Source organism: Neophocaena asiaeorientalis, unplaced genomic scaffold (assembly GCF_003031525.2).
Source record: "Neophocaena asiaeorientalis asiaeorientalis breed wild unplaced genomic scaffold, Neophocaena_asiaeorientalis_V1.1 scaffold105, whole genome shotgun sequence".
In the NCBI taxonomy this organism is placed as follows: domain Eukaryota; kingdom Metazoa; phylum Chordata; class Mammalia; order Artiodactyla; family Phocoenidae; genus Neophocaena; species Neophocaena asiaeorientalis.
The window spans coordinates 3,136,331-3,149,086 of NW_020172162.1; the positions used below are offsets into that span (position 1 = coordinate 3,136,331).

A 12,756-nucleotide genomic window follows, 5' to 3' on the forward strand; every position below is an offset into this window, starting at 1 on the left:
TTTGTCTGCACTTTTCTTAAAGATGCTTTCCACATCTGCCTTGTATTACCATTATGCATGTGCTTGCCTGTAACCTCCAGTTAGTTTTAATTTCTCGAGGATGATCTTTTGCATCTTCCCCCTTTTCGTCCACGGACGTCTACTGAGTGTCTCTTGTGTACCAGGTCCTGGGCAAAGTGTTTGGTGAAAAATGGGATCCTCTCATTACAGAGTTTACAATCATTGACTCTCCACAGCTCCATGCAAATATATTTGTAATATGGGTTCAATGAATGTAAAATGAATCAATATACTTCGCAGAAACAGTATAAGTAACTTACACAAAAGCTTTGTGCGAGTAATCCTTAATCCTATTTTCAGGCTCTGAACAATGAAGCAGCTTCCCTACAGAATAAATCTAAGTTAGAAGTTGGGAAGCCTTCACTTCCATTTCCCTTCTTTAATCTCAGGGTGCAGTGGTTTTCTGCTGTCTCCTTTTTTCCTCCTCTTTTCAATGTACTTGAGAAGTGCACGGTTCTCCAGCAGTGCTGAGAAAAGTACAGCATCACATTTGAAGTCTGTCCTAAATACATAATAGTTCGGTTGAGAATTGGATTTACTTTGAGATTTTCCCTGCCTTTTTTCCTTGTTGGACCTGGAAGGGTCCCCTAAGGTGATTTGGCAAGGGCTGGGGCGGTGCATTTTGGCGGGAAACTGTTAATACACCCTAGGACCATCTGAATGCCGACACATGTTTTTTAGAGATGATGTCACTGCATTTAAAGACATCTGCACTCAACATGAGGAAGAGGAACCACGGAAATCGCATTTGCCTTTGGAGCCTGCCCCATCGGAGCGTCGGCGATAATCAGGGTGATAACAGATGCTCTGATTACAAAGGCGGGAAGTCTTCAGTGCCAAGAATGATTTTAGAGTGATCAGAGCTGAGGTCAAATCTAATTTCCTGTGTTTGACAGGAAGGAAAACCACCAGACCGACTCACAACATCATCCATGGGAGCCTAAGGTCCTTTGAGCAAAAGGCCAGGGAAATACTTTCCCCATGAGCCACAGCCATGGAGTTGAGCAAGGTGGTCTGGCTTGTCTTTATGGGGAGGCTCTCCAGGTGATGAATGTGGAGGGGAAGTGGCTCCGCTCCTGGCACCTGGTACTAGCTGTGGGCATTGTCACTTTTGCTCTCTGAGGTGCCTCACAGTCATACAAGACAGCAGCAGGAAGCTGTCACACCTCGGGACCTGCACAGGATCCAAAGCACATGAATTAGCTCTAGGAGGAAGAGAGGGAACTTTCTAGCAGGTTGGAAGAGCCTTTGCAATGGCCTGTGCTCACACAAAGATAATAAGCACACTAGCCCCTCCAGCTGCTGCGAAGATGTCAGGAAGACAGATGGGTCTGGCCTGACACAGCCAGGCCAGGCAGATGTGACTGGACAGCAGTCAGACATGATAGAAGTGAAAATATCTTGCTCCTAAAGGAACAGAGCACGCAAAGCGCTTGCCAACCGCCTTTATGGGAGGTGGCATTCTCCAGCGTCGAGAACTTCATACGTGGTCGGGTCTGTTCCCTGGGCGATGCGGGAGACGTGTGTATAGTAAAACCCAGCTGTGAATGGATGTAGAATGAAGGATGGTGGTGGCTGTTTCTAACACTGAACTCACATCCACCAGGAATAGACTGACTGTGAATCTGTCTAAAGCAACCCCGGATATCTTCACAGCCCCGGTACTCGTGCTGCTGCCTGTGAGTCGCTCTCTGTCTCACACAGACCCACAAGCACATGCATAATTTCCTTTTGTTCATTCATAATTCAGAGGAAACTTTTTAGCTAACAATAGAGTCATGTGGAAGAATGGAAGGAACAATGAGCTGGGAGTTAGAAGCCCTTACCACCCACCCTCTGTGCAAGCGTCTCTGTGCTTCTTTGGTGTGAAATAAGGAGTTAGGAAGGATCTCCAAGGTCCCTTCACACCACAGGCTGTCCCGGGCAACACGAGGGAGCTCCTTTCTCACACATCTGTAGCCTCATCACTGTGTCTGTGTGCAAAGCACAGTGAATGCAGAGCCAATGGCCAGGTTTTGAGCCCCTTCCTGGACCTGATCATTCTATTCTCTATGAGCCTCCGTTTCTTCCTCTTGTTTCTCAAAAGTATTGTAGGAGTCAAGTGACTATATGGCTTTGGGCTGGAGCCTGACAAGAAGCATCTTGGAAGGAAGCCCATCAGTCTCCAAAAGGGGCCCCTCAGAATCATTTGGGAACATTTGTTAACGTTTGCCTCTCTGGAATTGGACGCTGTCAGCGAGCAGGGCCCACATCTGTCTTGCTCACAGCTCCATCCTTGGACCTCAGAAGAGGCCCTGGCATATTGTGCTCCATAAGTATCTTCTGGCCAGGACTGACCAACATCTCTTTGAGTCGTAGTTGCCTCACCTGTCAAACACCTACCATGTTGTGAGGATTAAATAGGATAATGTGAAGCATTAAACGGTAAGAAATAATCAAAAGATAGTTGCTATTCTTATTATTATGTATCATTCCATAATGGCCAATAGATTTGTCTTCCTAAATTCTGTGGTCATCAGCTCACTTCCCTGTTCAGCCATGTCTGGTTTCCACAGAGTAAAGAAAGCCCAGTCTGCTTGACTTGAACCCCAAATTTCCCAGCATGATTTCCCTTGGCGTCCCTGCACAAACTCTTCTCTTTCCTTGGAATGAATAAGCCGTGCCGCACCTTCACTCATTCCCCGCCCCCCACATCGAGCGCTGTCCCCATTCTTCTTTCTCTTGCTGAATTGTTCTCTATCCGTCACCCAAGACCATACCCTATGGAATCAAACTCCAACCCATGGAAAGCATATAAGTGGTAATAACAATGTCAGAGTCACTTCAATTCTGAAGCTTGGACATACTTGTGGTTGGGAATGCTACAGCATCTCCTGTTAATGCAAATGTCAGGAAGCTTTTGTTATCTAAAGCCTCTTTTTTTAAAAATTTTTATTATTATTATTTTTTTGTGGTATGCAGGCCTCTCGCTGTTGTGGCCTCTCCCGCTGCGGAGCACAGGCTCCGGACGCGCAGGCTCAGCGGCCATGGCTCACGGGCCCATGTGGGATCTTCCCGGACCGGGGCACGAACCCGCGTCCCCCGCATCGGCAGGCGGACTCTCAACCACTGCGCCACCAGGGAAGCCCTAAAACCTCTTTATAGTTCTTAGTGATTATATCTTGGATGAGAGACAGAGGAGAGCGCTCAGATTTTCACCTGAGTATCAGCAAAAAACAGGGAAACGTGTCCTTTGAATACATCCCTTCAGAGTCCACTGACAGAGGCAATGGGCATGATGTATCAAGACAGCAGGAGGAATTACAAACAGTGCTGCAAAAAATTTCCTTGCACATGTCTCTGAGGAAGTTTTTATAGGTTATGTTCCTAGAAGTATTATTGGGTCATAGGACATGAACATATTTAATGGAACATATACAGTGATTTGGGTAGCATTGGCACCATCATGATATTGGGTCAATTGATGGGTATAATTTAACTATTGATTTATCCATTTTTATGTCCTTTAATAATATTTTATAATTTTTTAAATAAAAGAGTTGCACATTAAAAAAAAAAAAAAAAGACAACAGGAGGCCAGGGTAGGTATTCACATGAGAGAGAGGACTGAGAAGTTTGTCCCGTCATCGATACCTACTGTCCTGTGCAGCCCCATGCCACTTTCTGGCTTCTGCGGTTTTAAACCATTTTGATTAGCACCATGGGGGAGAATCCATTTCTATGTCCCTTACAGGTTTATGACTTAGGTCAAACCCCCTTAAAGAGATATGGTTTCTTAATACCAACTGCTTTCACTTGGGATGCAATTTCAGAGCAATACTGAGCACTTCTTTGGGTGGAGGGAAAACTTAATAGCCCTCCAGAGGGCCTGCAGCCGGCACCTGGACTGGCAGCTAGGTGACAAATGGGTAAGGAGGCCAGGGGTTTTCTCTCCTACTTTTATATACTGCCACTCAATTCAGCGTGGTTTATCTCCATGGTTTCCAAATGCGTTTAGCTGTGCAAATTTTGTTCACACTACACAAATGTAGAACCCCACTCTTCAAATGTGAAGAGGCCCTGGGTAAAGAGGGCAGTGTTGGAGTACCATCTGCTCCCATCCCCTCTCTCCTATGCCCTAGAACCTCTGGGGGACCCCTTGAAGCCCATTTTGCATGGTTTGAAAATCCCTGGGATAATTTTGAAAGCCACCTTTGGAGTCAGTTGAAGTCAAATCCTGACTAAACACTTGACTGACTTGATCTTCAATTGCTGTATATGTAAACTGAATATAATAAGACCTACAATAATAATATATACTTGCTATAATCATAAATTATAAGATATAACTTATAATAAGTCAGAAATATTGTGTGGAAAGTGTCTGGCCCACAGTAGGTGCTCAATAAATAGCTATTTAGGATATGCCTCAAACAGGCCCCTTACCTGGGGCTGCAGAGGATTCAAATATGAGTGAGAGACCTCATGAAGCTGAGAGTCTGGCTCCTACTATGGGACAAGAGAGAGGAAGTACTAGAGATGAGGAGATAAAGTGCCACAGGAGGAAACAGGAGGGAAGGAACATTTCTAATCAGCAGTGACTGAAACTGCCAGTTGCCGACCCAATCTTTTTTCCACTTCCGCTTACATCTTCCTGGCCACTGTCAGTGGCTTGCTTGGAGCGGAAGGCAGCAGGCACTGGTGGGCTCCATTTCTCTGGTCCCACCCAAGATCCTGAGAGGCAGAAGTCCTGAGCTAGTGGGGCTCTCCTGGGGTGCATCTAGGGCTCTGACAGAGAGGGCTCTCTCAGAGCTTGTTCTGAGCAAGGGTCTGGGCTTCCCTTTGGCTAGATTACTCAGACAGTAGATGAGGACCTAATTCCAGGAGAACAAAGGGCTGAAGCTGAGATGAAAAGGAAGGACAGGGGGGCTGTTGGAGTTGGGATGGGAGTTCGTCCCAGGACTCTGTTGGGAGGAGGCAGAAAGAGAAAGGGGGAGGGAGCTAAATACCTGAGACCCCTTTGAAGGGTCCTGGATTCCCCTCATCTGGGCCACCAGATGGGCTGGGATGGGGCAGACAACTCTTCAGTGATGGAGTGGTAGAAGTTCTCGCCATTCAAATCGTGCCTTCCCCTTACTGCTTGAAATCCTGCGCTTAAGACATAGGGTCTAAGATTTCACCAACTTAAATAGGAGAGTAAATATCTCCTTTTTAAAGAATGGCAATACTCTTAGGTTTATGAGTCCATTCAATCAGCCTGGTGTCCTGTGATCACCACCTCGAGCAGCTGGGAATTGCATTGAGGAGAAGAGGCTGAGAGAAGGAGACGTGTGACGGGCAGAGGGACCCCAGAATGAGGGCTTTGACAAGCAGAGGCAATGTGAGGGCACTGGGCTCCATGGGGGGAGTGGAATGGGGTAGAGAGAAAGAATGTTTCCTGAACGCCTACTATATGTCTGATATTACACTAACTCTGGGGATAAACCTAGGAAATAACTGTTCCCCTCATTTACTTTATGATGCGGGTTTGTGCCAAATTTTGTTCCCTTCTCTTGTTCTTAGAAATCAGATGCAACAACGTCTCTCCCCTTTGGAAAATGGGCTCTGCCCACTCAAACCTGCCTGGCCGACGGCCCTGCATGACAATGTTGGGGAGCAGGGCCATCCATGTTTGGCAAGAGCCCCCATGGCTGAGGGAACAGTGCCTTGCCCCTCAAAACTGCCTCCCCTCCTCGGCCCACAGAGGCTCATCTGTGATGGTGAGGCTCTTTGAGGGGAGTGTGTGGAGGATCTGGGATCATACGCAATAGTTCACCACTGTGGCTGTCAGGGCTACCAGTGGACGAGCCAAGGCTCAGAACAGAAATGCCAGAGAAGACAGCCAGCCCGCAGGAGGCACCAGAGGGGCAAGATGAAGACTCCCTGACTCCCGGGCCTCTGGCCTCCTTTCTTTAGAGTTCTCAGGTGTAGAGTTGATGGGCTGTGATCTGTTGAGGGGTGTGTTCACGTGATCTGTCATTGCTGATGTTTATTGAGTTCTTACTAACTCTTAGGCCTTGTACTAAATACACATATGAATTTATTTAATCCTCCCAACAAACCTATGAAGTAGGTGCTATTATTATGATTCCAATTTCACAGGTGAGGAAACTGAGGCACAAAGAAGTTCAGACTTGCAAAAGGTCACACAGTCAGAAAATGGCAGATCCAGGATTCCAGCCCAGGCCATCGGGCTCCATAGTCCATGTGATTATCCACTATGCTCTATTCATACTCAAATACTGAATTGAAAATGATTTTTTTTAATAACATAAATCAAAATGGACATCAAGCTACCCCTAGAATGACAGTACCTTCCTACACTGCATTCCAATAAGCTAACTTTAATGGGTGAGACAGAAGTAGCATCATAACCAGTATTGTGGGGGGCCTTTCCTAGTGGTCCAGTGGGTAAGACTCTGGGCTCCCAACACAGGGGGCCTGGGTTCGATCCCTGGTTGGGGAACTAGATCCCACATGCATGCCACAACTAAGAGCTCACATGCCACAACTAAGACCCGGTGCAGCCTAAATAAATAAATAAATGGAAAACCAAACCAAAACAAAAAAACTTACGGGACAAAAAAATAAATAAATAACCAGCATTGTGGGAATTTTACTTAACTCTGGTCTGCCTATGTGTTTGTACCCTCCAAGAGTCGACCACTGTGCAAGAGGAAAGTCTTTAGCAACTTCTGGTTCTTCTTTTTCCGGGCACAGAGCTAGTCTACACCTCTCAGATTCCTCCAGAGTTAAGTGTGGTAAAATGGCCAGCTCTTGCCAATGAAACGTGAGTAGAAGCGATGGGCATCACTTCCAGGCTCTAGGGAAACATGTTCATCTTCCTCGTTTGTTCCTTCCGTTTCTACCACTAGATGCGTGGAGCATGGGGGCCATAGGGGACAGGAGAGCCATGAAATTCACAGATCCTGGGTCCCTGAGTTGGGATACACACACCAACTAGGAACACCCACTTTGGACTCCTGGATAAAAAACTTCTATTGTATTTGAGCCACTGTACATTTTGGATTCTACTTATTCCTACAGCCTAACTTACTCTAATACACCATTTTCTTTGCTTACGGTCAAAGGTTGAAGTCAGCTGCCCTCAAGAACAACAAAAATCCATGAAGGGATTTGTGGAAACTTCTAATTTCCCAGTGTTGCTGTGTTCAAACCACCACGGTCCCCCGGTCTCCCTACATTTGGTGGTCCCAGGGCGAGGGCAGAGGAGGTTAGGTCATGGGGAAGCCAGTGCATGCATTACATTACCACATCTGTTTCCTTCAAGAGAGGTCCCGTTTCTCTTGGGGCTGGAGCCAGGGGGCCTCAGCCCAGGTGCTGAGGGGCCTCCAGAGGACATGGGGCTGGTATGGGGACCACTGACTGTGGTGGCTGAGCCTCCCCCAAGGTGGCCGTCTCCAGAGTTCTGCCTCTTGCAGTACAACGAAGAGGAGGTGGGCAGGGAGCCCCTGTGGCTAAAGGCGGAGGAGGAGTCCACGCTGTAGCGGCTCATGCTCGCAGGGTTCACCAGGCACTCCTCAGTGGTGACTGTTTTTGCTAAGCAAGAAGGCAGAGCAGAGAAGCAGAGATCAGAGAGCAGTTCATGAAGACACCTGGTGCTGGGTCTTGGAAAACCTTTCCCCAGCAGCACAGGTGCCGCTATCTGTGGGGATGGCAGATGAGAAGGAATGGATACCACGGCATAATCCCAAATAGTTCACCTCTCAGCAGATTGACACCTCACCAACGAAGCATATTTTAGTAGGGATTGGGACATGTGACCCTCCATGTTCTGAGGAAAATGTGATTATCTTGGTTATTGATGACTTGTAAATAAAATTCAAACAAAGGTCTTTCTCCCTCCATGGCTCTGCTCCTCCAGGAGTTTCCGCCAGCTTGTCAGAATCTCCCTGCTCCCTCTTTTCTTGCCCATCACCACTGCCTCCCGCACCTGGCCCATGATTCCTGGGAGAGATCAAGCCAGAGCCACAGTGTCCCAGAGTTAGGAGTAACAACTTTGGCCTGGGTTTGTTTTTTTTTAACATCTTTATTGGAGTATAGTTGCTTTACAATGGTGTGTTACTTTCTGCTTTATAACAAAGTGAATCAGCTATATGTATACATATATCCCCATATCCCCTCCCTCTTGGGTCTCCCTCCCACCCTCCCTATCCCATCCCTCTAGGTGGTCACAAAGCACTGAGTTGATGTCCCTGTGTGATGCAGCTGCTTCCCGAAGCTATCTATTTTACATTTGGTTGTGTGTACATGTCAATGCTACTCTCTCACTTTGTCCCAGTTTACCCTTTCCCCTCCCCTTGTCCTCATGTCCATTATCTATGTCTGTGTCTTTATTCCTGTCCTGCCCCTAGGTTCATCAGAACCTTTTTTTTTTTTAGATTCCATTTATATGTGTTAGCATCCAGTATTTGTTTTTCTCTTTCTGACTTACTTCACTCTGTATGACAGACTCTAGGTCCATCCACCTCACTACAAATAACTCAATTTCATTTCTTTCTATGGCTGAGTAATATTCCATTGTATATATGTGCCACATCTTCTTTAACCATTCATCTGTCGATGGACGCTTAGGTTGCTTCAATGTCCTGGGTATTGTAAATAGTGCTGCAATGAACATTGTGGTACATGACTCTTTTTGAATTATGGTTTTCTCAGGGGATATGCCCAGTAGTGGGACTGCTGGGTCATATGGTAGTTCTATGTTTAGTTTTTTAAGGAACCTCCATACTCTTCTCCATAGTGGCTCTATCAATTTACATTCCCACCGACAGTGCAAGAGGGTTCCCTTTTCTCCGCACCCACGCCAGAATTTATTGTTTGTAGATTTTTTGATGATTGGCCTGGGCTCTGACACAGGTGTGATGGTGCTTCCTCCCCACACTTTTAGTTCCAGTACACACAAGGGCACTAACCTTCCACCAAAGCTAACAAACTAGGGACACAAATGCTGATCTGGATGGCCCCATGGTCTTCCCCAAACCCTGCAGATGAGAGAGAAAGAACCAATCTAAAGCGCAGGGGGAGTAGAGGACCTGGAGACTCTGCCAACCTCATCATCAGCTCCCCCACCCAAGTAGATCAGGACTTTCTACACTTTTAAAGCTCATTCTTGCAGCCTGTTGAACTCTGCGAGCTATACCTGTGGCCAAATGGTGTGGGCTGTTTTACTTTGTTTTGTTTTGAAGTACAAAGTCCAGAAGAATTATAGGGATAGAAAGAGGAAGAAAAATATTCTAGTAATTCCTTTTCTTCAGTCCCTCCCACCCCAGACAAGACCATATCTGTCTAGCCCCATCAACAATCATCTATATACTACACATGATCAAAACAGATAAAGACATTCCCCAAAGGCATTAGAATAACAAAAACCAAGGGATCCTCCAATGTTGGCAATGAGTAAACACATTTGGGCCACAAGATCCAGATGTCTTCTTTATGTATGGATTCCTCACACAACATAGGTATTGAAAGATTAAGAATTGATTTTATTAGGGGAACTAGCAGGTCTTCTCATAGATGGGGATGCATATGGAGCTTGCCTGGAAATAAAAACCATTGCATATGGAATGCAGCTAAAGCAGTGCCTAGAGAAAATTTGTAACTGTAAATACTTATATTTAAAAAGAAGAACATTCTCAAATTAATAACCTAATCTTCCTCATTAAGATACTGTGGGGGGAAAGGGCAAACTAAACTTAAAGCAAGCAGAAGGAAGAAAATAATAAATATTACAGTGAAAATTAATTAAATAGAGAATAGAAAAATAGAGAAAATCAAAGAAACCAAAAGCTGGCTCTTTGAAAAGATCAACAAAATTGGCGAACTTTTAGCTAGATTGGCCGAGAAAAAAAGAGAAAAGACTCAAATTGCTAGAATCAGAAATGAAAGGGATGACATTATCACCAATCTCACAGAAATAAAATGGATTATTAAGAAATATTACAAACAATTCTATGCCAATCAGTTAGGTAACTTAGAAGAAATGGACAAACTATCAAAACTGACAAAAAGAAATAGACAATCTGAATAGACCTATAACAATTAAAGAGATTAAATTAGTCATCAAAAAACAAAGAAATCCCGGGCTCGGATGGCTTCATAGGTGAATTCTACCAAGTATTTAAAGAAAAATTAAAACCAATTCTTCACAAATTCTTCCAAAAAGTAAAAAAAAGAGTGCTATGGACTAAATTGTGTCCCCCTCAAATGTTCATATGTTGAAGCCCTAGCCCCCATTGCAACTATATTTGGAGAGAGGGTCCATAAGGAGGAAATAGAGGTTAAGTAAGGTCTTAAGGGTAAGATCTCAACCTGATAGGACTGGTTAAAAAGAAAGTACTGACAAGAAGAGGAAGAGACATGAGAGAGCTCTCTCCCTCTTCACACACATGCACAGAGATGAGGCAACATGAAGACACAGAAAGTGGCTGTCCACTAGCCAGGAAGAGAAGTATCACCAGAAACTAACCCTGATGACACCTTGATCTCAGACTTTTAACCTCTAGAATTGTGAGAAAATAAATTCTGTTGTTAAAGCTACCTAGTATGTGGTATTCTGTTATGGCAGCCAGGCAGACTAATATAAGGAGGGAATACTTCCCAACTCATTCTATGAGAACGCTAATACCCTGATACCAAAACTAGACAAAGTCATCACAAGAGAACTACAGATCAATGTTTCATTAATATGGATGCAAAAATTCTCAGCAATATACTAGCAAAACAAATCCTTAGCATACAAAATGACTTATACATCATGATCAAGTAGGATTTGTTTCAGGAATGCAGGGTTGGTTTAACATCTGAAAATCAATTAATGTAATATGTGATATCGATAGAATAAAAAAACAAAGATCATGTGATTATCTCAATAGATGCAGAAAAAGCGTTTGAAAAAATCCAACATTGTTTCATGAGAAAAACACTCAACACACTAGGAATAGAAGGGAACTTCCTCAAGCTGAAAAAGGGCATCCATAAAAAAACCTACACTTAACATCATAGTTAATGGCGAAAGACCGGATGCTTTTCTTCCTAAGATCAGGAACAACACAAAGATGTCTCTATTCTTGCTACTTCTATTCAACATTGTATTGGAGGTTCCAGCCAGGGCAAGTAGGTAAGCATCTAATTTGGGAAGGAAGAAGTAAAACTATCTCTTGTATGTAAAAAATTCTAAGGAATCCAATAAAACACTTTTATTAATTGAAATTAATAAATGAATTCAGTAAAGTTACAGGATACAAAATTAATATGCAAATGTCAATTGTACTTTTATACATTTGCATTAAACAATATGAAAATGAAATTGGGGAAAGAATTCAATTTATAATAGTATTAAAAAGAATAAAATACTGAGGAATAAATTTAACAAAAGAAGTATAAAACTTATGCTCTAAAAACTACAAAACATTATTGAAAGAAAGAAGATCTAAATACTTAATTGGAAAAAAGTCCATGTTTATGAATCAGAGGACTTAATATTATTAAGATTATTACCATCTTACACCCTAAATTCATCTATGGATTGAATGCAATTCTTGTCAGAATCTCAGCTGACTTCTTTGTAGAAATTGACAAGCTGATTCTAAAACTCATATGGATTTTCAAGGAACCATAAATAGCCAAAACAATCATGGAAAAAGAAGAACAAAGTAGAGTAGTCACACTTCCCAATTTCAAAATTTACTACAAAGCAATGGTAACAAAGACAGTGTGGTACTGACTTAAGGAGAGACATATAGAACAATGGAATAGAGTTGAGAGTCCAGAAATAAACCTATGTGTCACGTTCAACTGATTTTCAACGAAGGTGCCAAGATCATTCAATAGGAAAAGAACAGTCTTTTCAACAACTGATGCTTGGATAACTGGATATCTGCATGCAAAACAATGAAGTTGGACCCTTACTTCATACCATACACAAAAATTAACTTGAAATGGATCAAAGGCCTAAATGTAAGAGCAAAAACTTATAAAACTCTTAGAAGGAAATATAGGGGTAAATCTTTATGACCTTGGGTTTGACAAGGTATTATTAGATTTGACACCAAAGGCATGAGCAACGAAAGAAAAAATAGACATATTGAATTTATCAAAATTTAAAACTTTTGCATTTTGAAAGACACTATAAAGAAAGTGAAAAGAAAACCCACAGAATGGGAGAAATTACTTGCAAATCATACCTCTGATAAAGAATTCATATCCAGAGTATACTAAAAAAACTCTTACAACTCAACAATCAAAAGACAAATAACCCAATTTTAAAATGGGCTTGAATGGACATTTTCCCAAAGAAGATAGACAGATAGCCAATAAGCACATGAAAACTTGTTCTAAATCATTAGTCATTGGGGAATGCAAATCAAAACCACAATGAGGTACCACTTCACACTCACTAGGATGGTTATAATCAAAAAGTCAGATGATAGCAAGTGTTGGTGATACTGTAGAGAAAGTGGAACCCTCACACACTGCTGGTGGGAATGTAAAATGATGCAGCCTCTTTGGAAAACAGTCTGGCTCTTCCTCAAATGGTTAAAAATAAATTCACCATACAACCCAGCAATTCTACTCCTAGGTGTGTGTGTATGTATATATATATATATATATATATATATATATATATATATATATATATATATATACACACAC

At 43.1% G+C, this 12,756-nt stretch overlaps 1 protein-coding gene across 14 annotated transcripts in view; it reads right to left on the bottom strand.

Moving 5' to 3' along the window:
- The window catches only part of SCML4 (Scm polycomb group protein like 4), a 117,688-nt gene that overhangs the window by 16,655 nt on the left and 88,277 nt on the right, over positions 1-12,756 (bottom strand). For 11 of the 14 annotated variants that reach the window (XR_003004527.1, XR_003004529.1, XR_003004532.1 and 8 more), the window contains one exon: positions 7,351-7,638. The exons of 1 other annotated variant lie outside the window; for it this stretch is intronic. Coding sequence is in view for 8 of the 13 variants with exons in the window: in XM_024755037.1 (XP_024610805.1) it covers positions 7,351-7,638 (288 nt within the window). In the remaining 5 variants the exon portion in view is untranslated. Of the gene's footprint in view, positions 1-4,235; positions 5,188-7,345; positions 7,639-12,756 lie in introns of those variants that run through there. 2 more of the 14 variants (XM_024755081.1, XR_003004533.1) reach the window with 2 other exon arrangements.